General features: G+C 41.8%; 1 protein-coding gene across 39 annotated transcripts in view; it reads left to right on the top strand.

The window, feature by feature from the left end:
* The window catches only part of ABI3BP (ABI family member 3 binding protein), a 134,025-nt gene that overhangs the window by 4,790 nt on the left and 102,279 nt on the right, over positions 1–26,956 (top strand). For all 39 annotated transcript variants that reach the window (XM_081002629.1, XM_081002597.1, XM_081002599.1 and 36 more), the window contains exon 2: positions 23,968–24,147. In XM_081002629.1, the coding sequence (XP_080858755.1) occupies positions 23,968–24,147 (180 nt within the window). The remainder of the gene's footprint in view (positions 1–23,967; positions 24,148–26,956) is intronic.

The following is a 26,956-nucleotide window of genomic DNA, read 5'->3' as shown; positions in this document are numbered from 1 at the left end:
CATTGGCACAGCAGCACTCTGCCTACCTGCAATTTCCAGCACTGGGAAGAATTCCTCTGGCAGTGGAGGAGGAAGATGGTCATCATAGCTACTGATAACCTTATGCTCCACGAATTACTTCTTCATGCAGCACATAGTTAAATTGTGGAACAGGCATCCACAGGAGGCAGTGGTGAACATCAACTTGAATAGCTTTAAAAGAGGATCAGAGGAATTCATAGAAGATAAGTCTATGCATGGCTACTAGCCATGTGTGCTGAGCCCGAGGGTAACCTGTGAAACGCAGTCCAGGATCAGTCCAGAATCCGAAGGTTCTGCTGGGAGTCAGTCCAACAGGGCCAAGGCAGGACACGAGGCAGGAAACCAGGCAAGGCAAGGACAGGTACAGGATCTAGCATACAGCGATGTTGCTTCCGCAACCTAGGGTGGGGTCTGACAGCCTTTTATCTTTGTTGGGGTAGCAGCTGGTCCTGATCCGCCAGTGACTCACTTCGCTGTTTCGCCCAAAGGCGAGCACTCCTCCTGCGAGTACTCAGGTCTCTCCTTCAATCAGACCTTAGTCTCTGCAGCTCGGGAGACGTTGGTGGGTTACTAGACCCAGGGGCCACCTCAGCCTCCCCTGACCAAACCGGTAGTGGAGCAGCTGTAAGTGAAGTGGAGCAGCTGTAAGATGGCCCAAGTGAAGGCAATGAGTTAATCCCCACATCTGAAGCCAGGGCAGGCTCAAGCCCCTGACTCGGCCCAGCTGGTGTTTGTTGCAGGGGAACCTGTGCAGACTGGGACTCTTCAGGATCAGGCCCCAGACATGGCTCAGATGATGCCTGAGGCAAAGGATCCAGTGCAGAGCCCAAGTCCCAGGCCATAACACCATGATGGAACCTATGCTCTGCCTGCATGACCAGAGGCAGCATGCTTCTGAAAATGAGTTGCCCAAAACTGCAGGGAGGTAGAGTGTTCTTGTGGTTGGGTCTAGCTTGCAGGTTTCCCACAGGAATCTGATTGGCCACTGTGAGAACTGGATGCCAGACTACCCATAGTCCTGATTCATCAGTCTCTTCTTAGGTTCTTATTCTGGAGGCAATTTTGCCCCACACCTTCTTGGCATGGAATGAGGCACCATGGGATCTTTTTGGACAGGGGCCACCAAATTAGTGGTAAGGAAGCTAGCATTTATATGGCCTATCTTCTCCCAAATGTGACATCTTCATCAGACACTTCATCCCATTTGTAATTGTGGGTGTAGCTGGTTGCCTTCTGGAGGACGCATGATTTTATAAAGAAATGATTGTTGGTCTTTCCACTGTTTGAGGGCAACCATATCTTTTTGGTTTCTCCATGCTGCTTGATTCAGCTGGGATGCAGTGGCATATTTCACTTCCCATTCAGTTTTGTCACTTGTTGGCAGGTAGTGTGGGCAAATAAGAATAGGCTTTGGTGAGCGCTAGGAGGCATCTCACAGAAGGTGGAGAGTAGTCTTCTCAACCTACCTCTTATTGCTGGCTGGCTTGAGGGGGGGAAAGGAGGGGAGGCCTCTTCTCACTGAACACTGAACAGTGGAGGTGAGATGGAACAGCATAAACACAAACTCAGGTTGCATTTAAAGCAGACCCACAATGTATCATCCAGCCTTACGAAGCCAGGGCAGTGTTGTACAAGGCAGAAAATCTGGGCTTCCTCGGAGTTTCTTCCTGCTATTTATTCCTGCTGGGAAGAGTTAGATTTTGAGTCAGCCCATTGCAGATCCTTGATTAAATAAATATGATCCCTTAATTCCAATGGTTGTCTAGTGTCTTCATTCCAGGGGTGTGGTGGCAATGAAACTTTTAGCTGAATTGATACTGGAGCACTCCTTATTTTTCACATTTTGATTTGATGATTCTTTATTTCATTGAGAAGGTTGATCACCTTTTGGGATTATTTTGTCAGCAAGTTCAGGTAGATCTTCTGAATTGATTATGCTTATTCTGCATTGGTGCTGAAACAGTGTTGCTCTCTGAACAGTCAAAAAGGGCAGTCTAATTCTGACGCCAAAGTGCACTAGAAGGAAACTTTGTTATTACATGTTCCCCAGTGTATTGAAGCATTACTGTATTGAAGCAGTTTGAAATAAAAACAAATGCTCCAGTTTTTCCATAGTGCCTCATATTCTTATTAGCCTTCAGGCTGTTCTTACAAGGGTACCTCCCAGAACTGTATTCAATAAGGCAAGACTAACTCATCCAACCCCAAATACTTCCTGGGTTTGAGGGGACAAGTCAGCAAAGTAGATCAGATGACAGATTTAGCTTTACCTGACTACAATGACAAAAGAGTTCCAGGCTTCTTGAATTAAGTCTCAAACAGTATGCTGATTATATGCGACTCTGTAAAATAAAAACATTTGCTTATTGACAGAAATATAGTGAAACAGAAAACACTTGGCATGATATGGAACTTGGTAAACATTGCAGAGTAAATACTATGCAGCTAAAAAAGAATCTGTGATATAGAAACAAGACCAAACAAGTTGGGTCTTAGAGTCTGTTTTAGATGCTTTATCGTGCAGCAGACTATTGCTCTGTTTCCCATTTCCTAAAGCTTATTTTGTAAAGCTGGTGAACTTTACCAGGTAAAGAAAACATAATGCTTTTGCTTTTATGGACGGCGTAGCAAAAGATGAGTTTACAGATACTCATTCTCTAGTGTATTGTGGATGTTGTGTGTGGTGGAATGAGCCAAGATGCTGTCTGGAAGTGTAGTGGAAGGCAGTCATGTTAGAACTGGAACCCATAGGCAACAAAATGTAGGTCAACTTTTTTCTTACTCTCCCCAAGGACAAGAACCAGCCAGCATTTTAGAATTAACACCAGATGATTAGCCTATTCCTTTTCTCTTTTGTTTGCCATAACCTTCCATTTTCATTGCTATTCCACATACCCCTTTCTAGCATGGCAAGAAATCTATATTGGTGTTAACAAATGCTGTTAAACTTGTATCATCTTAACCCTTTTCACCATTTTGCAGTGTAAACAAAAATGTATGTGAAGGTGCAGCAGACTCCAACGTATGTGCCTTCAGTCTGAAGAACCTCCCTATTCAAGAACCCTGTAAAAGCAGGTTCCCAAAGGCAGAGCCCACTATGCATGTATGGAGATGTCTTGTCAAATGGTACAATCAGTGGGTTGTATCCAATGTTGCCATTCCACTCACACAACAGATTTCCACTTGCGCAATGGAACTCCCCCCTCTCATTGCACACAAATGAAGGTAATGGATGGTTGGTGAAGGACCCTGTGTGAAAGACAGGGAAGGGAAGCTCCCAGGGGAGAGCTGGGAGGGTTCACCTCTTTCTGTGTGGGAAAAATCTACTTGAGAGAAAGAGGACTTTGTTTTTTATTGCAATATACTATGAAAAGTCTTAATAAAATCTTATATTTTTTTACAAAGGAACTTTCCCCAGCCCTATGTTCCCTGTCCTGTGCAGGCCCTCGTGGATCCTCAAAATCTGCCCCAGAGGGTTGGGAAGACCCTCTGGAGCAGCTTTGGAGGCGACATGATGAAAAGAAGGGAAAGTTCTGCAGCACAAGTTGAATAACATTTGAACATCACTGGACAAAATCCTATGAATATACATAAGGGAGATACAGTTATGAGGTTGCCTTCATTACAGGCATCTTCATTGTTCTTGTTGTTTAGTCGTGTCTGACTCTTCATAACCTCATGGACCAGAGCACCTTCATTGTACCCATGGATAAATGATGAGAAATCACCTTGTGGTGAATATAAACCTAACTGATGCAATGGTTAACTTTGATTTTAGCAGAAGGAGCAAGGTGAACAGAGTGAAATAATCAAGATAAACAGGAGAAAGGTCAGAATGGATTACCTATGACTTTCTCAGTGAAATTACCAAGTCTAATGCTATCCAACAGTATTTCAGTTTACTAACTGGGATATTGATGGTGCACTAGAAAATACTCTCAGGCTGAGGTGTGTTTTGTTTTTCCCTTTTGAAAGTTCAGCCTTTGCCCCAGTCGCTAACCCTAGAAGATGCACTTCTGTGCCAATGCCTGGCAGCCCTGTGCCACCCACTGTTCTCCATTACAAATCGCTTGTTATTTGGCTCTTTCAAAGAGTATAGTTAGCTGTAATCATTTCTACATTTGATCATCTGTGTTGCATTAGGTAACACTTGCCCTTAACCTCAACATGTGCTTTCATTTATTTTTGTCAAACAATGTAATTTCTTACAGTGTATTCTGTGGCAGCTGATAACTTTGACTTTTTACATTAATTTTTTTGCTAAAGGTTTTCTGGCTTCCACGTAATATTTATAATAATTGGTGGCTGTAAGCCATACATGATCCTATAAAATTGCAGCACAACTATATTCTAATCACCAGCCCCAGCAGTACAAAGTCATACAGAATTCCATGGATTTGCCATTTACTGATTTGAGGGGAGACTTTTAAAGCGATGTCAGCTTCCTGAAAATGGGCATTAGTTAGGAACATAGGAAGCTGATACAATCAAATGTAATATAATAAATAAATGAAGCAACATCAAATGCAATTAAAAATCATACAGCATCTAGCACAGCACAATGCAACCACACAGCAGGCAGAAAAATAATATTAAGTAGTCCTCCAAGACCATCAGCAGTTTTCAAGGGGTTCTTGCGTGGGGGCAATTTTGGGAGCCACTGTCCTCAGTCAACCTGAAAACGCTGGGAACTGCTGACATGCAAAGCTGAGCTGCAGCCCTTTCTGTTAAAATTACCTTGATTATTAGTTCCTTGGCAATTGAAAGCACAATCCTATATAAGCTTACATAGAAGTAAGTCCTACTGTATTAAGTGTGGCTTCCTTGCAGCTAAGCATGCCTAGGATTTTACCCTTAGATACAACATCAATCTATATCTTTGAAATGAAATCATTGCTTATTTCTGAACTGTCTACTTTCCATTTCCATTTGCAATTTTAATATACGCCTAGTTTTGCAAATTATTTGTTGAAGGTGAACTGCAAGTGCTCTTCGATGTGACACTATACTGTCATTAATACTGCAGTTGAGTTAGTGCTGAAGTCCATGTTACGTTCATTTATTGGAACACAAGGACTGTTATTCTGAGCCTGAGGTAATCTAGCTGAGGATTTTCTTTCTGGCTAAGGATAGCACTAGATGTTTCAGAGTAGTCACATGATGAAGGAATGATTTATCCCCTCTTGTATGTGCTCCATGAAGTATTTATTTAAACTTGTCCTGTGACTGAATGCTGAACTTGAGAAAATGGCCAAGAGCACAAGTAAGAACCTTTCCCAGCAAGGTTTCAGTAAGAAAGTGCTTAAACTTCTCTTGCTAAAGGTATTCCAGACACTGCCAAGCTGAATTTGAAGAAGCTTGCTAGATCAGCATAGGAAGAAGCTTGCTAGATCAGACCAAATGTCCATCACCTCAAGCATCCTGCTCTCCACATGGGGCAGCCAGATGCCTCCAAGAAGCCAACAAGCAGGGCATAAGCTACCCACTCTGCAGTTACTTCCACCAACTTGTGGGCATAACTCATTATGACCGATTGTCATTCAGGAACCCATTAACCAAATATTTGTGTAACCCTCTTCTAAAGCTATCCAAGTTGTTAGCTGTCACCGTATTTTGTGGCAGCAAAATCCATAAATTATGAGTTTCTTTGTCTAGTCTGAATCTGCTAGCAATAAATTTCATTGAATGACAGGGAATTTCTAGTGTTACACTCCACCAGCTTTTGTGCCCTCTTTGCTGTGTGTCTCCAATTAAAATCGCCCACACAAAATTACAGCAAAGCAAATGCAGCGCCATAAACACATGTCCATAATTGCTCCTACCAGAGATCTCTATAAACTTGCATGCCACATAATTGTGACATGCAGTGACTTTACTTTGGGCAGGGCAAGGATAGTTTAGGAGAAAGGCAGCTTGGATTTGATATCCTACTTTATCAATACCCGAAGGAGTCTCAAAGCGGCTAACATTCTCCTTTCCCTTCCTCCCCCACAACAAACACTCTGTGAGGTGAGTGGGGCTGAGAGACTTCAGAGAAGTGTGACTAGCCCAAGGTCACCCAGCAGCTGCATGTGGAGGAGCGGGGACGCAAACCTGGTTCACCAGATTATGAGTCTACCGCTCTTAACCACTACACCACACTAGCTCTCGCATCCTTTGCAGGGATCCCTTGAGTCCTTCCCTTATCAAGCAGAATTAGGCCCTTTAGTGTAATGCTCTTATAGCTTTAGAGTGGCAAGTGAGACAAAGGCAGGCAGCTCTGTACCACTTGCTCTGCTTTATTTAAGACGATTTCTACCCTCCTCTTTCCTACAGTCACAGGACTCAGGGCAGCTTACAGCAACTTACAGATCAATAAAAGCATCTTCAAAATAATCAGGATCAGTTTTCTATTTTTATAAAACCTCATTCTACTTGCCCTACAAGTCCAGATGCTTGCAAGTCCATGCAGCCCTTGTCTGCAGCAGTCTTTCAGGCAGCATATCATTATAAGGGTCTAGGCAGGGGCAGGCCTGAGGCAAAATAAGACAGTTGCCTCTGGTAGCAGAAGCTGGGAATGGAGAATTGGTGCTATCAGGCCTTTGCACACTTCCCTCACTATCTGGCCAGCTGCTGGATGCTCCTGCCACCTACACACCCATCCTGTGAAACTCCTGTTCAGTATGTGAAACTCCAGTGCACCTGACCAATCCCCATTCCTAGTTCTGAGGAAGGACCCTGTTATGTACTGAGTTGAATAGGATCCAAAAGGCAGCGGTCTGATTGATCCTAGAACAATAGGATTCAGAATGCAGCAGTCTGATTGGTCCTAGAACAATGCAGCAGTATGATTGGTCCGCAGGAACCACCCAATCCGGCTCCAGGTGGAAGTGAATCCGCACCCTGATTGGCCTACAGGAGAATCCCAGAATTAGCCAATCACGTGCAGCCCATTGTGTAAATAATGTATATAAAGCAGATATTTTGGGGAAACTTTCATTCCTCACTACTATGAGCTGAATAAAGAGCATGAAATCCACACTCGATTCCTAGTATATTTCAGACCCCATTTATTGGAGTGAGGGATGGGTTCTGCTCCTCCTACAGCTGCTCCCACACTCCTCCGCCTCCTGTAATAGTTGTTTTGCTTTTGCTACCATGGCAACCCTGCCAACATAAGCTCTCTTCTCTCCTCCTGAGAAGGAGGTCCAGATTGCCCAGGAAGAGACGTGTCTGTGCTGCTTTGCTGCAGCAACTTGAAACACCTTTTTACAAAAAAATCTAGGTACAGCAACAAAGCAACAACAGCTCACATAATCTTGTTGGCTGCCTCACCAACAGAGAACACTGCTGGCGTGGCCACCATGTTAGCAGCAGCAAAAGGGTTGATTGTAAAGTAGGATCAGGGTGGTGAGGGACAAGGGCAGTAGCAAGAAGTGGTTAGAGACCATGAAGGACAAGCTTTTCCATCTACTCTGCCTCCATCTCTCTGCCTTGGATTCTTATACCCTATTGTGACCTAGAAGGCATTGCTGTAGGGAAGAAGTTGTGTTATGATGATCAAAGGCATCACCTCTGCAACAATGCCTTTCAGAGAGCGAATCCTTCAGCTCTCCCTTGATGAGGCTTAGCACAATCTTGCCAATTTAGCTGCAGTAGTGTCAGCCTTCTTTTGCTCCAGTACAGTTTAAGCGATGTTTTGGCATGCAGCTGTAATTCAGTTTTGGTAACGCTACTATTACTATAGCAACAAGATAAGAAGTTAGCACTGAAGCTGTTCCTTCCTAGCACATAGAGCCTGGCTTTGGATATGGAAAAATGTAACTATTTGTTGCTGTGTTAGCTTAGGGGAATCTCTCTTATTATGTATATTCAGTACATTCCGTCATCCACATTTTTGTTATTACACAAGACTGCTCCTTTTTTCGGATAAAAGGAAATTGTGGTTAGTACCAAAACACACACACAAAACTGAGAATTCCTAGAAATGTGTCTTCTCTTTTTGAAGTCATTTACACATGTGCTGGGAAAGTTTTGTTTATTCCATGCCTCATTTCAAGCCTGAAATTAGCAATTAATAAGCACATCTTTGTAAAATACTAGCTAGTAAGTATTTGGGGAAAACACTGGCAAGGATGAGCAAACCAAAATAAATCCAGGCAAGACAGGTGAGTGCATCTCTTTGGGAGAAACTGCCTCCTTGAAACAGGGTCACACTTTCCATTAAAGAGCAGGTTGGAGGTGGGATGTGCGCCTAGATTTGGATTTCTTCTGTGTGTCCTGATGACAACTGTGTCAGAAGTACATTTTATCAACTCTGCCTTATAGGCCACTTGCTAGGGTTGCCATATTTTGAAGAGCTAAAAAAGAGAACACATGCTGACTTCTACTTTTAACTATGATCGCTATGACGACTCTGATTTTAAATACCCCTACTTTAATAATAATAATAATAATAATAATAATAATAATAATAATAATATAGTAAAAATCCAAATAAAAATTAATTGTAAGTTATATTTCTGTTTTATTGATCCCGTATAATTTCAACATTTTGTAAACTGTTTTTGAGAGGTTGTGTACTTGAAAAATGATGCGTCAATGCTTAAAAGTAAATCGTGACATAAACTACCGTCATACCTCGTGTTGCGTTAGGTTCATGTTGCGTCTTTTTGGCTTGCGAATGCAGCAAACCTGGAAGTGTATACTTCCGGGTTTTGCCGCACGCACATACACAGAAGCGTCCTGCGTGCTTCGCACATGCGCAGAAGCGCTCTATCGCACTCCACGCTTGCGCAGAAGCGCCGCTCTAGTTGCAGACTTTTTGGGGTGCGAACGGCACCCCGGAACTGATCGTGCCCGCAACTAGAGGTACCACTGTATTGTTGTGTAGAGCCTCCTTTATTGATGCATGAGGTGTTATCCCCAACTGACAGATTATACTCACATATGTGAGTACAGACAAAAGAAGGATGGTGGGGAAACATGGTTGGAAAATGAGTCCACCAGACTCTCTGTTGTTTTTGCTGACTCATACTAGCACAACTACCCCTTTGGAATTCATTGTATTCAGTAAAAGTAGCGCTCTACATATTGTGTGAAGTTTTGCTGAGATTTATTTTATCTTCACCACTGGTGCAATTTATTTAAAACAGTAAGTTCCGTACAGCAAACATAAGAGGCAAATAGCAAATTTTGTAAATGGTGAATTGATAGTGAAGGACTGTTGGCTCTGCCAAAGACAGAGTCCATGATTGTTCAGCAACTGCTGTCTGGATCCAATTCCAATATTTTATCACACTTGCTCCAGTGCTAGAACTGAGCAGTTGCTTCCTTGGCCTTATGTTTCTTGTTTATACAGTTTATTTACAACTATTCATATCCTGGTGTTTCTCCCTAAGGAGTTTAGAACATTGAAACACTGTAATATATATGTAAACAATAGACTTTTGACTTCTACTCAGGTCTGGAGCTGAGGAATGGGCTGTAACTCAGTGCAAGATCTATACTCTAAAAGTCCCAAATTCAGTACTTGACATTTCCAGGTAAGGCTAGGGAAAACCTGCCTAAAACTCTGGAGAGCTGCTGGTCTTTCCTTCCTTCTTTTCATTTTAGAGCAGTGGTTCCCAACCTTTCCCCCCCTTCATTGACCACTTGAAAATTGCTCAGGCCCTTGGCAGACCACTTAATGATTTTTCTGCCTGTTGTAGCAATTGTAATGCTCTGCGCTAGATGCTGTATGACTTTTAGTTGCAGTTCTTTTACTGCTTGTATACTGCATTCCATCGTGTTACAATTTGAATTCCAATTTTTAATACAATAGAATACAAGAAATAAAGGAAGCAATAAAAATGTGGTTAAAAATCAATAAGAAATTATTGCAATAGATGTGCCATTTCACTACTTCAACCACAAATCCACAAACATGCAATGGTAAAGGTAAGGTAAAGGACCCCTGGACGGTTAAGTCCAGTCGAATTCACTTTCAGGCCGAGGGAGCCGGCATTTGTCCACAGATGGCTTTCCAGGTCATGTGGCCAGCATGACTACACCACTTCTGGTGCAATGGAACACAGTGATGGAAGCCAGAGTACATGGAAACACTGTTTACTTTCCCGCCACAGCGGTTCCTATTTATCTACTTACACTGGCGTGCTTTCAAACTGCTAGGTTGGCAGGAGCTAGGACATAGCAATGGGAGCTCACCCCATCATGTGTAATTGAACCACCAACCTTCCAATCGGCAACCCCAAGAGGCTCAGTGGTTTAGACCACAGCGCCACCGGCTTGTGCAATGCAGAGGATCACATGAGTGAAGCTCATGAACCACCTGTGGTCCAAACAACAGGAACCTCTACTTACAGAAAGGCATACAAAAGCGCATATTTCAATGCATATACAATGTGTATAATTTAAAGACATATTTTTGTGAGTTTAAAAAGAAAATTTGCAAAAACAGGCCTATGATTCAGTGCCTATGATGCTGTTATGAGACAGAAATAGGCTGATCCATCCATTGTTTCCCCTGCTGTCACAATGTAGATGGTAAACTTGTCAGGGCAGAGATATTTCTTTATCTTCTTTTTCTTTAAAGCTCTGTGTGCATGTTGAATAGTGCTACATAAGTAATAATAATAACCTTTTATCTTGCCATCTGGTCTTTTCTATGGCTAATGGCTGAAAACCTGTCTTTCTCCCCCTGCCCCATTTAACTCTACTTAAAGTAAGATTTGTTCATACTTGATTATTTCCTGCTGCCAGATCCAACCTGCATATTGTATGTGAATTGGAAAAATATTTTTCTCTCCAAGTATGAAAGAAAACATTGTCACTGAAACAATTAACTTTGTTTCTCCAGAACACTGTGTTAATTCCTTTCTTCAGTTACAGAGTAATAGTACTTGAGGTTTAATTAATTCTTGTCTACAATAGTTTCTTGGGAATGCAGGGTTTTGATGTGTGTAAATTTCACAGGAATAGATTAGAATACGTAGAAGAACAAAATGGTCAACTCTCATTGTCTTACCTGCAATTTATCTAAGAGGCCAGGTCATCAGTATTCTGGGACTCATTTTCTCTTATGCAAGATGGAATAAATTCTTCCAGCTGTTAGAATCATAAGTATTTCAAGCCAACACTTATAGAACACAAATGGATGCAGCACATGTAATTCATGTGCGAGTAGATTCAGTTTAATGGAGAGAGAGATTAAGTTTAATTTATTTTGTAGTTACCCTTGGAATTACAGAGTAAAAATAAAATAAAATTTATATTCATATGACCGTAGATGTACAAACATTCCGCTAGTGTACTTACTACAACCTGAGAGATCAAAGTAAAAAACAGATTGCTACTTTCATTTCAATATTATTTTATTTGTGGGTTATTATGATAGAACTGATAAATCAACCAAGCAGAAGTAACTTGTATTTTGCCAATTTTGAGATTTCACCAAGAACAAATTCAAAATGAAGATCTTTCACATAGAGCTAAGAACTATAATTGATTTATCAGATAAGAACTGATTTAAAAGTAGGACACGATGTCTCAATGGAGGATATGACACATCACCCATATTAGTGTCATCATGCTTAGGGTTTTTGTGTGTGTGTTTTGCAATGTAGCAAAAAGAAGTAATAGAACTCAAATTGCTACTAGGATTTGACCTTATTCCAGTAAACGTGCAACCTGTGCTTGTAGTCAGAACAGCAGAAAATTCCTAGACATTTCTGGAAGGCAATAAATTTTAATAGCTACAATCTCTTTGCTTTCCTCTCATTTTCCAGCTACTGTACAAGTTTCCAAACCATGAATCTTGATAAAGCGGGGGTGGGAGGTGAATGACGGGCAGATATGGATAAGCATTGCTTGTCTCTTGCCAGGTATCAAACGAATTCTTGAACAAGAATGAGCCCCAATGAAGGACGAATGAGAATGAAATGTCAAAACCCCCAGAAAAGATAAATTACCAAGAAATATCTCCTTTGTGGTCAGAAATAAGTAGTCATAATGCTTTCCAAAGAATCATCCCAGAGGCAAGCATTGTCAGCCAGGCATCTTTTCTTTAAAACCTTCATGTCAGCTTATTGCCAGATGAACCTGGGGAACAACGATGAGTAGTTAGTGGGAGAAGAGGTAGCAGACTGGGAGGAGGAGGTGTCGGAAGCCGAAGAAGTAATGGGGTTTAGTGAGCAGGAAGAGGCTGTGGCAGAAGGCAGTCCAGAGGCAGAGGCAGAGGCAGAGGCAGAGATCAGGCAGGCTGCTGAAGAAGCCTGGGGGCCTCTCCCTACTGCTGCAATCAGCTTCTCTCCCTCCTGGACTCCCAGAACATGTAGAGAAATGAAGAGTGTGGAGTAATGAGAGGCACGACAATGAAGCCTTAGGCTGCTGAGGAAGGAACCAGGGCAGGAGCCTTAGAAAGCAATGGGAAGGTGGGGACCTTCAGTGCTCACAACTGCCTCATTGAGGGCAAGACCTACTAGGAAGAGTTGCTGTGATCACCTGCACTGTTTTTTGGTTCTTTGAATAAAGAGTAAACTTCACCAACACCAGTGGGGGTTTTTATTGCTGACCTTTTCCTGGCTCTGGCTCCTGACAATTACTCATGTAGACTTGCCCCTGGATTAATCAGACATTTAAGAATGGCACCAGGTAAACCTAGTTCTCTCAGATGAGCTGGTTTGATCAGTTTAGAAATGTCATTTTTAAAGAGAGAATTCCAGGGTGGAATCAGAATCTGAAACTGGTATCAAATCTGTGGATATAATCCTGGAGATTTAGGACAGGCAAATGGAAGTACGTAGTAGACAGAGTTAATTTATGGGATTTGCTTCCGGAAGGATATGGTGATGTCCACCAACATAGATAGCCTAATCCTCCACAATTTTTTCCTTTAAAAGCTATCAATGACCACTGGTCAAGATGGCTACATATAACCTGCAAGATCAGAAGGACCATGCTCTGGATACCAGTTCCTGGAAAGAACAGCATTAGAAGGCTATTGCCCTCTCATTCTGGTTGCAGGCTTTCTAGAGATACCTGGTTAATCACTGTAGGTCTGATCCAGGAGGTCTTCTATGACTTAAGGCATGGTAAAGATCAGTTTAGTTTCTTGGGCAGCAACTCTTAATTATGTCCAAATATAGATATGCATAGCACAAATACTCAACCCATACTACAAGATGATTCAGCTAAAACAACAACACAAAGTTGGAACTGGACCTAAAGTTGTTTACCTAAGAGCTCTCATGCAAAGCTTTAGGTGGAGCTGCTTCAAACCACATATGCTGTTACTTAATTGTCCGTTGTTATTATTATGAAATTCAGAGTTGTGGAAGTGTAATTTATTGTGACAGCGCTTGGGGATAGAGATCCTATAGAAGCTAAAGGAAAGAAATGGGAAGAAAGGCTCCATTATGTCCTGGAAAACACTTTTTGAAAGTGTGTGTACTTTCTAATATCATATGACCAAAGTCTGCTTTCTAACTTACTGAGCAGTATATACAGGATCTCTCCTTTGAAATCATCCAATTTACTTTGAACCTATACCAAAGAGAGAACATTGCCTTTCAAATGTACTATGCCATGGATTCTAAAAACTGAGCTAAATTTAAACTAATGGAAATGAGATCGGTGAATAAGAGTTTAATCTTGAATTCAAGCAAAGAGATTTCCATGCAAGGTTTTTCCACCTTCATGAAACTTATGCTAAGTGTTTCTGTTTAAAACCACCCAAGGCCCAATCCTCTCTTGTGCTCCTCTGTATTAATCCCTTGTGTCAAGGACAAAGATTTTCTGGCACATTGTGTTAACTAATACCACATGTTCCAACTCCTTAGAGAGAATGAATCTGTAGCACTTGTTTTTAATGTTGGGAACTTTACATGCTGTTCGTTTTGTTTAACAAAAAAGAACAACATTACATGCAGAGGGTAAAACTGTGCTGTTAAACTTCTGTATCCTGTATGTGAAATGGATGCCATGTGCCAAAATAATGTGCCAAGACTGGTGTTAGTAGATGAGGCCACTAGGCAGGAGCAAGCTACTGCTGTTCATGGTAGAATTTAAACGAGGACCCCCAAAATAAATGCTCTGCTTAATTTGAACTATTTTTACATCTGATCACTGTTTGTAAAAGAGCAAAACTGCTGTGAATATGGCGTCATGAATTGTCCTACCAGAGACTCTAACTGGCAGGTTCCTTTGCCCACTTTTTAAAACCCTGGCTGCTCTTTAATGCACGCAAAACTGGCAAAATCTTGTACCTGAGATTGTGGTATACTCAAACTCATAAGCAGAGCTGGCCTTCAGGCAGCTTTCTTAGGTGGCAGAGGGTAGGAGGGGAGGCAGGTAGTCGTGGGGAGGTGCTGGAGGTCAAAGTTGTATGTGTCAAGAGGTCCATGCTGCACTCACTAGCCTGGTGCCATGGAGGCAGCTAGTTCCAAAGTGAGGTTCAACTGCTGGCTTTGGTTGCCCTGATGAATGACTGTTACAGGGAGCAGGACAAGTTGGGGAAGTGGCAATCCCAAACATCTGGAGGACCCCAGGTTGAAGAAGGCTGTTTTAACAAAAGGTGGGAAATGTGTGGATCATGTCTATCTATAATTGTGTCTCTAGGTAGCACTGAACTTACTGTATTTGGATGAAGTTGGGTGTTTCCTGATGTTGCTCTGCCTTTTTTATTTAAGACAGCCAAACACGTTCTTGTCTAGCTTCCTACTGGTGCCCTAAGCCTTCCACAACAGAAGACTTGGACTACATGCAGCAGCCAATGAACTAAATCAGCTATCATTGCCATAGAGGCAGTTCTCCCCACACCCCCATTGCTCATACTGAAGTCAAGCAGAAAGAGAGTGGTACTTTGGGCCCAAAAACTATTGTGTGCTTCTTGTTCTTTTGAGCATATTGTGGAAAAGCCATTGCAAAGACATCACCCTATATTATTACAAATATACTAGCCCATAATACTACTATAATTAAAAAGCTGGAAATGGCAAATGTCAGGAGCAGTTTCCTCTTTGACTGTGGCAACAAGAGGAGTCCTCCAGCAACAAGGAGGCACAGGTATTGTGGCTTCTGTTTGCTGGACTTGTTCCACAGCTGTTGTCTCTGCTAGTGGCTCTGTGGGTATATACTTATCATTGTAAACAAAGCTCATAGGATAATATCTGATAAGAGAAGGAATGGTGTTTGAGGTAGAAAAGAATGCCACACACGCATTCCCAGTATGCACTTTGGTGATGTGTATCTGCAAAAATGCAGATATGTTTTGAAAGATTTTAAGAGAAGAGAGCTCTTGCATCAGTTTATAACATTAGGTTTGCAGCTTGGTTGCTAGATTCTAAGTTGGAACAGAATCAGTTTTCCATCACCTCGGTAAACAATCCTTAAATAAATTCTAACAGTGCTAGTAATATAAAGTTACCCGCCATGTAGAAAACATGGAAATAGTTAGCCTGAAGATTTGCTTTCTGCTATAGACTGTGCCTTCCTTTATCCATTTAATTGTGTTCTTGCAGTCCAGATAATAATGGACCAATTTCAGGGTATAGTTGAATGAAGCCACCAACCTCTGTCTTTTCCCAGCATTTGATTGGTTGCAAGAATGGAGTTCTTCAGTTGGGTCCTGGGTTGCGTGGCGATTCCCATCCCCTCCCACAGATGGAATAAATAAAGACACTGGACACCAGAATTTAGGTTAATGGGCGAAAAATGGCCACAACTTTATTGATTACAAGTAAGAGCGGTATTGGCTTTAGGCATTGGCCCTATCACACTAACCGCATAGAACCGGGAAGGGTTAAGCACCAACAGGGGGAGCCCCCGAGAGGCACATCCCTAGGCGCTCCCCGAGGGGTTACCGCTCGGGAGCGCGCTTTAGGCCCTAGCCTCCATAGGTTTCGGATGAGGCGACGCCCCCCGCAGCCCTTTATCGGACTACCCTTCAACATTTGGGGGAGGTGATGGCGCTCCTCCCCCCAACTCATTTGCATAATAATACCCCTGCCAATGCCTAACTGCCCAAACCAAAGGTGTTGTGACGTTTTGCTACGAGGTAGGCGAAAAAAACCAAGTGGCTTCCAAAATAATGCCAATTAGCCAAGTGGAAAAACTCCTACCAGGCCCCTTGCGGCGACCAACCGAAGTCCATAGCAAAGTCCAAATGACAACCTAGAGGGTGGGTGGGTGGGAAACCGCAGCTGGCTATAAGAAAAGAAAGGGGCGAGCACGGGCTGCTCCGACCTTAAATGAACTCTACTAAGCCCGCCCCCACCGCCAGCTGATTGGCTGGTGTGGGGAATGATGAATAATAATGAATCCCGGGATTACCAAGTCCCGCGGGGCTGCAGCCAGCCCCGTGAGGATGTAGGTGGGGCGTGAGCCCGCAAACCCCCCTCCATATGTCAGGAGTGGCTTTCTCATCCTAATATTCAGAAAACTGCCAGTGCTAGCTTAATTACTGTAACTATCCTATACTGAGGTTTCAAGTAAGTAACTGAAATTTACTGTAGTGCATTAAATTGAATCCAGATTTATAAAATGCCTTATGTTTTCAGTTACATATAAAACGAGAAAAAATGGCACAATTCAGGCTGTTAGTATCCATAATTAGATAACTATTTGTCATCCATGTTTCAGTGATGAGGTATGTTCTAATTATAGCAAATAAGTCTTCAGCAGTTGTTAATATCTATTTAAATACAAGGCCAAAAATGTCAAATGGGGAATTGTACGCAGACTATTAATATTCTATTTACTAATGGATTTTGAGCCTGCCTTTCAAGGCATAATGGTCCTAAGGTGGCTCACAAAATTAAAGCAGCATAAAACAATGAAATGCTCAATAACTCCATCAAAATCTAAACTCTAAAAACAACAGCAATTAAAAAAACCCAACATGCCACACATCTTTCTTTTAGAAAGAAGATAGAAATAAAAGCCTCTTTCAGAGTTTACTTAAAGGCCAATGCAGAATGGGCCATGCATTCCTTTCTAGGGTAAGAAATCCTTACATGTTGGGAGCACCAACCAAAAGGCACTGGAAGCCACCTACATAATGGACCTTACTGATGTGCTGGAGAACAAAGCCCAGGAGGCTGGATTTGAGACCTAGGCTAACTCATATGTACAGTACATGGGAATCCTTCAGATAACCTGCTGTCAAACTGACCAACACTTAAAAATGGGAATGGAAATAAATAGGCAGTTATTGCAGGTGGTAGGGTGGCCAATTTAACATTTCCAAAAAAAGAGGAAAACATCACCAGAAAAAGGACAGATTTGCATAAAATGCACATATTCTAATACATATGCACAGATGCAAATCTAGAAATAATTATGATAGAAGAACAATACCAGGGAAGGCTGTGACCAGGTGACCTGTATGCCTGCTCAATCTGTTCTCCATGTGCTACCTGCAGATAAGCAACAACAAATCTACTTCTTAGGATTCTTTATCTTTAAAGCAGACTTGGACCAAGCCACCGTTCAAATAGCATAAACATAGCAAGTGCAATCTGTACCACTTGACGTTCCTAAACCATCTTTAAAGACAACCCTGTGTAGAACACATTACAATATTTCAGTCTGGATGTGATAGGAGCATGTGTAACTGAGGCCAGGTGACACGCCCCCCCCCCCCCCGCATGGCTATAATATCTGAAGAGCGCTACTAATTCTGTACTGTGTTACCAGGATTATGATTCAGTTTGTTTGCCTTCATCCATCCCAAAACTGTCTCCAAACACCTGTTTGGAATTTCCACTGCCTCTCTGGGATGAGCTGATGGGAAAGAGAGAATGACCTATACATTCAAGAAGGATCTCAAGTTGACTTTGAGCTGGATCATGAAAATGTTAAAAAGCATAGAGGCTATGAGGTGGACCTGAGGTCCTGCAGCACTTCTTTCTAGGTTTATCTCTCCTGAAAGAACCAGTCACCATAACACCTCCAAGTGTCATCTTGGAGAGAGACTCCAGAAGTAAACCATGGTTAATGGTTTCAAAAGCCACTGAGAGGTTATTAGAACCCAACAAGGTTGCGCTTCCCCCAACATGGATGGTCCACCAGAGTAGTTTCTGTCTCAAAACCAGAGCAAAAGCTAGGTTCATCCTCTCCCCAGTTCTGAATCGGATGCTTGGCCATCTCCCCTGAAAAACAAGTGGTTGAAGAAGTCCATTTTTGAACCTTTGATATCTCAGTGTTCAGTAGACATATCTAGACCCTTTCTCTTCTATTTGGTAAGTTCAGGGTTTTTAGTTTTTGGTTTTAACTTGAAATGTAGGATTGTGTCCTGGATACACTTGTGAGATTTCATTGTAGCAGCTCTGTTTTTAAAGGAGATTACAAACTAAGAGAAAGCCAAACTGTGGAGTTAAACTGCCTCACTTTGTTCAGTCTGTTAAACAGATAGCATCATTTACTGATTTGGTGTGTGGTGTTAATTTCTTTTATACTCGGCTGTACAATAGGGATCTTCGGAGAAAAGGCAGAAGAGGAAAAATGCAAAAAGCCCCCAAATCTTAACTACAACATGAACTTTAACATGCTAATTTCAGCTATGATCATGGGAATTGTACAGATGGACTGAAAGTGATATACAAAGTGCAGATGTCCCTTTTGTTCATCTGGCTTTTCGATGACGAGGTAGTCACAGCTGGACAAAATTCCCCAATAATTTCTTTTCAGTGATTGCAGGCCAGCCCCATTAAAATGAGTGGGAGTTTTGCCATTGACCTCAATAAGATGTGGATTGAACTTTGCATGTTTTTGAAGAAATATGTCTTGGCAATATATTTTTTCCCAGCGGGTGATCAGCTACTTGATTTTACATTCAGGTGCAAAGGAAATGCAGGCAGGCCTAGGATAACATAAAGCTGAGCACATAGTCTGGATTGAGTTAATTGGAACTTCAACTCAAAGAGCCAAGCAGCTTATAGTATATTATTATTAATTAATAAAGGTATTAATAATAAGATTTTATTACTATAAATTACCTTGGTCCTCCTGATACTAGGCTGGACAAGGGGCAGCAAACAGAATGAATCCTGCTAAGACTGAGATTCTGCAGGCAGGCACTTCCCAGATCCAGGGGTTAGGGAATTCACTAGTTCCGGATAGGGTTGCACACCCATTGAAACATACGTTATGTAGTTTGGGAGTGCTCCTAGATCAATCTCTGTCACCAGGGGCTCTGGTGACATCTGTCACAATGAACACCTATTATCAGCTTAGGATGACATGCCAGCTATACCCTTTCCTTGACAAGGATAGCTTAGCCATTCATGCATTGGGACAATTCTGCCCATGAAACCACACCCTACAGAATATTGTAGGTCAGTGACCCCAAACAGACATTTTCTGCTGTTGCCCCTCTACTGTAGAATGCCCTTCTCTATCATTAATGAACCATCATTTGCTTCAGATGGCTTGGGAAGACTTATCTTTTGGCCTAGGCCTACCCTGACCCATAAGATTCGACCCTGTTTTGCATGTTTGGATCCTCTCAATTTGTTTTATTTGTTTTTATATGCTTTTTATGGGTTGTTAGACCACTGTTTTATTGGTGCAAATTAGGTGAGTTCATTTTTAAATGTGAACTGAATTGGAAGTTGTACGTGCAGACCACCTGGTTACAGTCTCCCACACTATGTTTTTGTATTTATATTTAAATTGCCATTGTTTCTTAGTTTGCATCAATACATCTACATTATGCAATCAGTGCCCTTTTTTTGGTGAAGCATTTTCCTCTTTTCGGCAATAAAAAATAAGTGACCAGCCTATAAAGAACGAAAATTATTCTTTAGCAGAAATCCTGCTTTAACACCATGTTCAACTGATTTAAAGTGGTTAAGTAATGACTTAGACCTGTATCAGATTTGTCCACTGGAGTTTTTAAAAAAATAAAAATAAAAATAAACATTAACCAGCTAGTATGAATTAGTTATTTCTCTCTGGGTCATCTTGACATAACTGTAAAGTTCAAAAGCAGAAGTCTGAGGAAAGCAAGGAATCTGACATAATTTAAGACACAATATTTGGGGACATGCCAGAAGTGGAACCAAATGCCTTATACAGTATCCTTAGAAAACTTTCTATTGACTCTGTGTGACCGTGTGCCTGAAAGGGGAGTAGGTGCCAATAAAATCCTAATACAGCAAAATTATCACCTTTTAAAAGCAGGCTATAAGACCTAAAGTGATTGCTACCTTAGAAATGTTTTTAGCCCTTCTGCAAGGTAAAGCAGGTTATTCCAATTGGTACCTTAATCAATTTACTTATTCAAAATATTTATAACTCTCCCTTCATCAAAACTAACACCAGGGCAGGGCATATCATGCTACAACTACAGTGGATGGAGCTTTAAAGGGAAACTATGTGAAGCTGTGAGAGAATAAAGAAATGAGGAAATAGAATGACCAATGAGCAAAAGGAGAGCTAAACTGGGAGCTGTCCGACTTTCCAGTCGGAAGCCAGGAAGTTTTGCAGTAGGAGGAAAAAGCCACTGGTGAACACTGTCCTTGGCTGGAGGACTATTAAAAGGCAGGAAAGGGCAGAGAGTGTGTCTGTTCTTATTTAAAGTACAACTCAGATGAAGATTAAGGAGTTCTAGAATGGAAGGAGAACTAAGCAAATGATGCAAACTCACCTGGCAGAGAAAGTACTTTAGTGGGGCCTTCCTATACTTACCTGTGCCCTGATGTCCCCAAAAAAGAGAGAACTGTAAAAGAAGGAAGAGTGGAACATGCCTGACTCTTACATTTCACTGCATATGTCAGGTGGTTGGATTGCCTTTACACTCTTTTTGGGAACTTCCTTGGAGCTTCTGACTGGCCAGATGTGGAAACAGAATGCTGGATTAGACTCCTGGCTCTGACCCAGATGTTCTCTGATTTGTCCTGGTTCCCTAAGGAATTTTCTGCTATAGCTCTTCAGATTGCAGGTGTGCAGCTGTTATGTTTTTGAATGGTTCTATGTTAAAAAATAAAATAAAATAAAATCTCCCTGCTTTATAATAAATTTAGCATATTGGGAAGAGAGTTACACCAAACCTCTCAGATGTATTATTTACTTTACTACATGAAGGGAATTTTTACTTGGGGTAGTAGTCAAAATTTAACTCCTTTTGTGTAATATGAAGTGCTGCATTGCAGAATCCTGCCACTTCAATGCAGCACTTCATTCTGGCTGTATTCACCCCATAGTTTATTCCATTTCCCCGTTTCCTAACAGTTAATATCTGCATTATATGTGAGCTTTCACATGATGTAAAAACCGCTTTCAGAAAACTAAAGGACTACATAACATGTTTAAGTCTGGTATCCCTTTAATTTGATTTCAGATAAAAGTCTGTTTGCGCCTTAAAATGAAGGTGCACATTTATAATGCGTATGCTACACATGTCAAAGAAAACGCATAATGAAGAGTTGTGCTGAACAATGAGAGCACACTGGCTTGGACTTGGCACTTAAGGATTTCAGTGTGATGACTATACCGCTGTTGGCAAGCACAGTGATATTTTGACATAGATTGAATTATACCTGTTTTATGACAAGAGCATTTTCTAGACGAGTAACTGTGACTACCTGTCATTTTGTTAATAGCAAGCAGACTCCAATGATTTGTCGGGTGTATGTGACAGCATATTTTAATTAGCATGACTGTTTATGTAAGCACTAGCTAAGATGGGGTAATGTTACTAAGAATTACAGCATTGGCTCTGGACAGGGTAATGTGTCAGGATGAGGAATCTGGTCACTGTAATGCTATTGTGGTTGTTTATCAGTCCAGTTTTGATGCCACGAAGCCTCTGTTGCAGTAGTGAAAATATAGCATACTAACACTGTTTGAAACCCACTGGTATTTTGTTTTACTATACTTCGCATTTTGTTAAATATACAATTTCCCTGGGTTTGTTTTTATTGACTGTACATCACTTCAAGCACCCAAATGGTGGGAAATATGAGTAATAAGTGGATATATAGCAAAAAACTCAAAGAGAAAAACTGGCAAAGCTTAAAAACTATCAAGATCAGGCTATGGCTAACACTTAACTACAGTTGGCAAACACAACGGAATGATCGCTCCCCACATCAAATGGGGGGCCTTTGCGTGGTCACGCGCAGCCCCCCCAGATCCCATGCGGCTCCAGGTAGTTTGGGCTGGCTTCGCCCTTCCCAGGCTTGATACCTGGAGTTCTCAGCCTACCTCAGCCAATCACCCAATCCTGCCTGGGGAGGCGTTGCTCCCCAGGTAGGCAGAAGGACTGCCCTGCCCACACAACAGAGGGTGGATCTTACCTGTGAATCATCAGTTGGATCTTCTCCCACCCTGCCCTCCCTCAGTGAAGCCTTCTTTTACAGGTTAACCTCTTCTCCACAGGTACGTGGGCGCTGCTACATCATGGTCACTGCTGAAGGGCCAGAAAGGAATTTTCCTGCATTGGCAGGTTTTCCCTTCCCCGTAGCAAAACGTCACAACTTTGGCAGTTTCAGGCCTTGGGTGGAATCCTTTAGTCTATCTTCCCTAAATTGGGGGGGGGGGGCGTGAAGTGGTGACCCACGCCCCCCTTGCGGCAGTGATCCCAGGGTTCCCCATTAAAGGGGTATTGAAGGGAGGCATTGGCCATACACCAAGAGGTTGTCATTGCTCTCCCCTGCGAAGGCAGCAAAATGGGGGGCAGGCTCTCTGCTTGAACATATGTTCTCCTGAGCCAGCCTAATCCCCCACACATTCTGGATAACCCTGATGTCCCCGAGATCCCCAGCTGGAGACTGGGAAGGATAAACACCCAATGCCTGAGCCAAGGTCTCCCTATATCTGAAACTTAATAAAGTTGTGGCCAATTTTAATCCCACAGCACGTTGTCTTGAGTCATTGTTCCACTCGGGAGCCACCTGGGGTTGGGGGGACTCTGCCTGTCCACGCAATGACCTACTGCTCTTTTTAATTTCTTGACTGTTCACACTGAGTAGACTTAACATAAAGGACAAACAGAATTGGGCCTTTCTTAAATAAATTTTAAAGAGAAGTAATATTCTATCATTTGCAATATCTGTCATATGAACTTTACAGGAATGGCTACTAGTGGTATGCTACTGGCTAGTGTATGATGACTATTGTGGTATGCTACTGAATACCAGTTGCTGGACACTGCAGGAGAGGAGAGTGCTGTTGTGCCTGGGCCCTGCTTATGGGTTTCCCACAGGCATCTGATTGGCCACTTTGAGAACAGGATGCTGGACGAGATGGGCCATTGGCATGATCCAGCGGGCTCTTCTTATGTTCTTAATGGGACCCACTCTATCCTTTCTCAGAGCACATCACTGCGGCACCATAACAAGATTATTGTAAACGGTTGTGATGCGACGGTGAAATCACTGAAGACTTTTGGGAAATTACTGCAAACGGCTTCCTGTAGACTGGCTTTCATGTGATTGCAGCTGCCGCTTTGCAAATGTTTGCTTGCTTTACAAATGTATTATCCACTTCACAGTGTAAGACATAATACAAATAAGATAAAATACAAAAAGTTACAAACTCTAGAAACAATTAAGACTATTTGTACAGACTCTAAAGGCACCATCCCTGTAAATGGACAATTAATATTTCATAAATGACAGGGGTCACACCTCAGAGAAAGCCTTCTTAAGTAAAGCAGCAGGCATCTAAACATTATGATGCAGGGTGCCTTTCTAATTTCATCTGGCCATTGATTCCAGAAAGCTGTAGCTGCAATACCAAAAGCCTGATTTCTAGCACAAACTAGGTGCACCTGTGGGGCATGTGGTACTCTCAGCTGTGCCACATCTGTTGCTACATGATGCCACTCTGAAGCATCCGTTGAGACAGCGTTGGCTACCACACATTTATGCTGTTGAAAGCATGTCCTATATGTATGCTGAAAAGTTTGTTCTGCTTGAGTTGGTAACATCCCATACTTTTCTGCTTTCTCTCCTCCAACCTCAGTTAAGAGACAAAGCCTGAAAGTTCAGATCAATGCAACTGGTGATGCAGTGTGCATGAGATACATTCGACCCAGTCCAAGCACCAAACTGGAAGGCTTCATCTTGGGGTACGGCAGCAGCTTCTTCTCTAACCAGTATATTCCTCTGCCATCAGATGGGAAATCTTACATAACCGAAGTTGGTAAGCCAATGTCCAGATCTGAATCTTGGAGAGATGGTTGTGGCGTCTGAAATTGCATTTACTTGCGGTCTGGATGGGGATACCCGAGGCTTAAAACCAAAGGAAATATCGAATTTCAACAGTGGCAAACACGTCTGTATTTTCTGAATTGTTTGTTATGTTGTTCCCTTCTTTGCAATTTTCAGTTACTGACATTTTCCAGAGGCACCGAATATGTAAATGAAAGAGGCTAATTTGACACAAATGTAATTGAAATGTTGAACAGGCCATCCAAACAGATCTTTAATATAAGCACTGCATGTTAGCCAGTTACTTGTTGATTTGTAGCTAAAGCTGTGGGACTTAGCACCATAATCCTTAAGAAGTAAATCTAAGCTTTTAGATCATCATTCATTACTATTAAGTCAGCTTGCGTATTCTTTGTTTCACTGTTCAAGGATCTGTTATTTCAATATTAATTCTAATGTGAAATGAAATATCACCCTCCAAATTTTGTTGAACTGCAACTCCTATCACCATTGGCCCTGCTAGCTGAGGTTGCTGGGAGCTGTAGTTCACATCTCCTAGCCTAGCCTGCCAGAGAGATTGATGTAGTCAGAAGTGTTGTCGCTTGTTGTTGCTGAGACTCAGATCAGTCGGTAGTGATGGCAATAGCCAATATTTGGGAGAAAGGCAGAGAATAACCTTATTTGGGGCATTTAGTACCTACAATTAACACTATGTGAATTAGGAGAATGGGGCCCTGCACATTTGCCCTGTGCTCACCCCCAGTGCAAGTCCCTCACCAATGCCATACTTAAATACCTATTTTATTGCAAAATAGGTTGTTTTTCTTTTATCCCACTGTATGTACTTCTAACTGTATGTTATCCTGAAATGCACATTTTTATGCATTTTGGTACATTTTTGAACCAAATTTTGGAGAATTGAATATTATGAATCATAATTCTAGTCTGCTCCATGTATTAGTCTTGGGAGAAGTGAATTAGCTCAGTTCATTTAAGCCTGTGGGCAAATAAAATTCTCCCTCCCTCCATAGTTGCAACTCACAGGAACTGTGCATGTTGGCACATTGCCCTGCTGCAAATATTCTTCCAAACATGTGATTAGTATTGAGGAGGGGTGTGGGCAGGCTGTAACCATGGGGACCAGGTGGGAATGGCCTTGTTCTTCTGCCTCACATAATGTTAATCGTATGGGCTGATAACCCAAATAGAGTTGTTAATCCTATTTGGTACTAGGTAAAGATAAAGGTAAAGGACCACTGACAGTTAAGTGCAGTTACGAACGACTCTGGGGTTGCAGCGATCATCTCGCTTTATTGGCCGAGGGAGCTGGTGTACAGCTTCCGGGTCATGTGGCCAGCATGACTAAGCCGCTTCTGGCAAAACCAGAGCAGCGCACAGAAACACTGTTTACCTTCCTGCTTGCACTTTGACGTGCTTTTGAACTGCTGGTTTACCACTAATTTGGAATTTTGTCTACTAACATCAACTTGGCTTTCAATTCTAGATGCTCTTACCTAAAGTGCTATAAATAGTGAATTTATTCATTAGAGATGTCTTTAACAAAGGCATGGTCTCTGCTTCTAGATGAAAGTGGAGCTGCTTGAAGCAGCTCTTGTTCTGGTTATTTTGTTCTGGTGCCTGCTAGGACTAGTTCACACACGACATTTCTCTTACATGAAGATAATCTATGCAATGTGTGAAGCGGGGGGGGGGGGGCAAGGAGAATTTTGTTTGGCCCACCTTTTTAAGCAAGCAGAAGCAATTTGCATATTCCCAGACTAGTTTGAATATAATCATCATTTGGATTTTGCACATCTTTGAATCTGGCAATACAGTTCTTAGCCCAATAAATGTATCAAAATGTGTATTTTTAAGGTAACTTAGAAATGCATATACTGAGATAAAATAGGTATTCAAATGGAAATTTTGGTGGGGGGTGCAACAGATGTTTGAATGACCACATGCAAAACTGACGCAGTCCAGAAATAGGCTGATCTATCCTTCCCTAGTGAAGAACATACAAGTATTTATTTTGTTGCACTTAGATTTGGGGAAGGCAATTCAATCATTCATACATATGTAAAGTAGCCATGTGGCAGGAAAGTCTGTGACATCGTTATTCTAGGATAACCCCAGGAAGAACAAGGACATGCGTCAAGATCATTCCTAGAAGAAAAAAACAGAACATAAATTCAGAAATGTAAGACAAGAAAACAGGATAGTAAAATAAAGTACTGACTTAATGAGGATATTAAAATGGTTGTAAGATGGGCCAAAATAATTTGGAAGCTCCTAAAGTTTATTTTACTTAACACATGGCTTCCAAAAAGCAAATCTGTTTCTGGCTTAAAGATTCAGTTCATTTGGATAAGCTGCTTTGTGTCCATAGAAACAGGTACAGCTGAACAAAACTGATCACACCCTCTGTGAGGAAAACAGGCCTTTAATGGGAAAAATATTATTTGACCATACTGTCACACTTGTGCATGGCCAATTACAAAAGTCATTGCTGTTATTTAGTTTGCACGTTAGACGCAAGAAGAGTAAGCAAGCTAAGGAAACTCTGGTTGCTCTTATCAGTCCTCATCTCAAGAAGAGAATTGTATTCCTGCCTATCAGGAATATGGTTAAAATTGACCAAAAAGTCAGAAATATGTACTTAGAATGCCTCCTGGAATAAGGGTGGATTTGCCACTCTTCTTAAAGATGCCATTTGACTCATCACTTTTAGCTATACTATTGCAGTCCAATGCTATCATTGCCTACTCAGAAGTAAGTCCCCTTGAATTCAGTGGCACTTA

The sequence above is a fragment of the Podarcis pityusensis genome (genome assembly GCF_964106645.2).
Source record: "Podarcis pityusensis genome assembly, chromosome: 4".
NCBI lineage: Eukaryota > Metazoa > Chordata > Lepidosauria > Squamata > Lacertidae > Podarcis > Podarcis pityusensis.
This window is presented reverse-complemented; position numbering and strand designations above follow the sequence as displayed.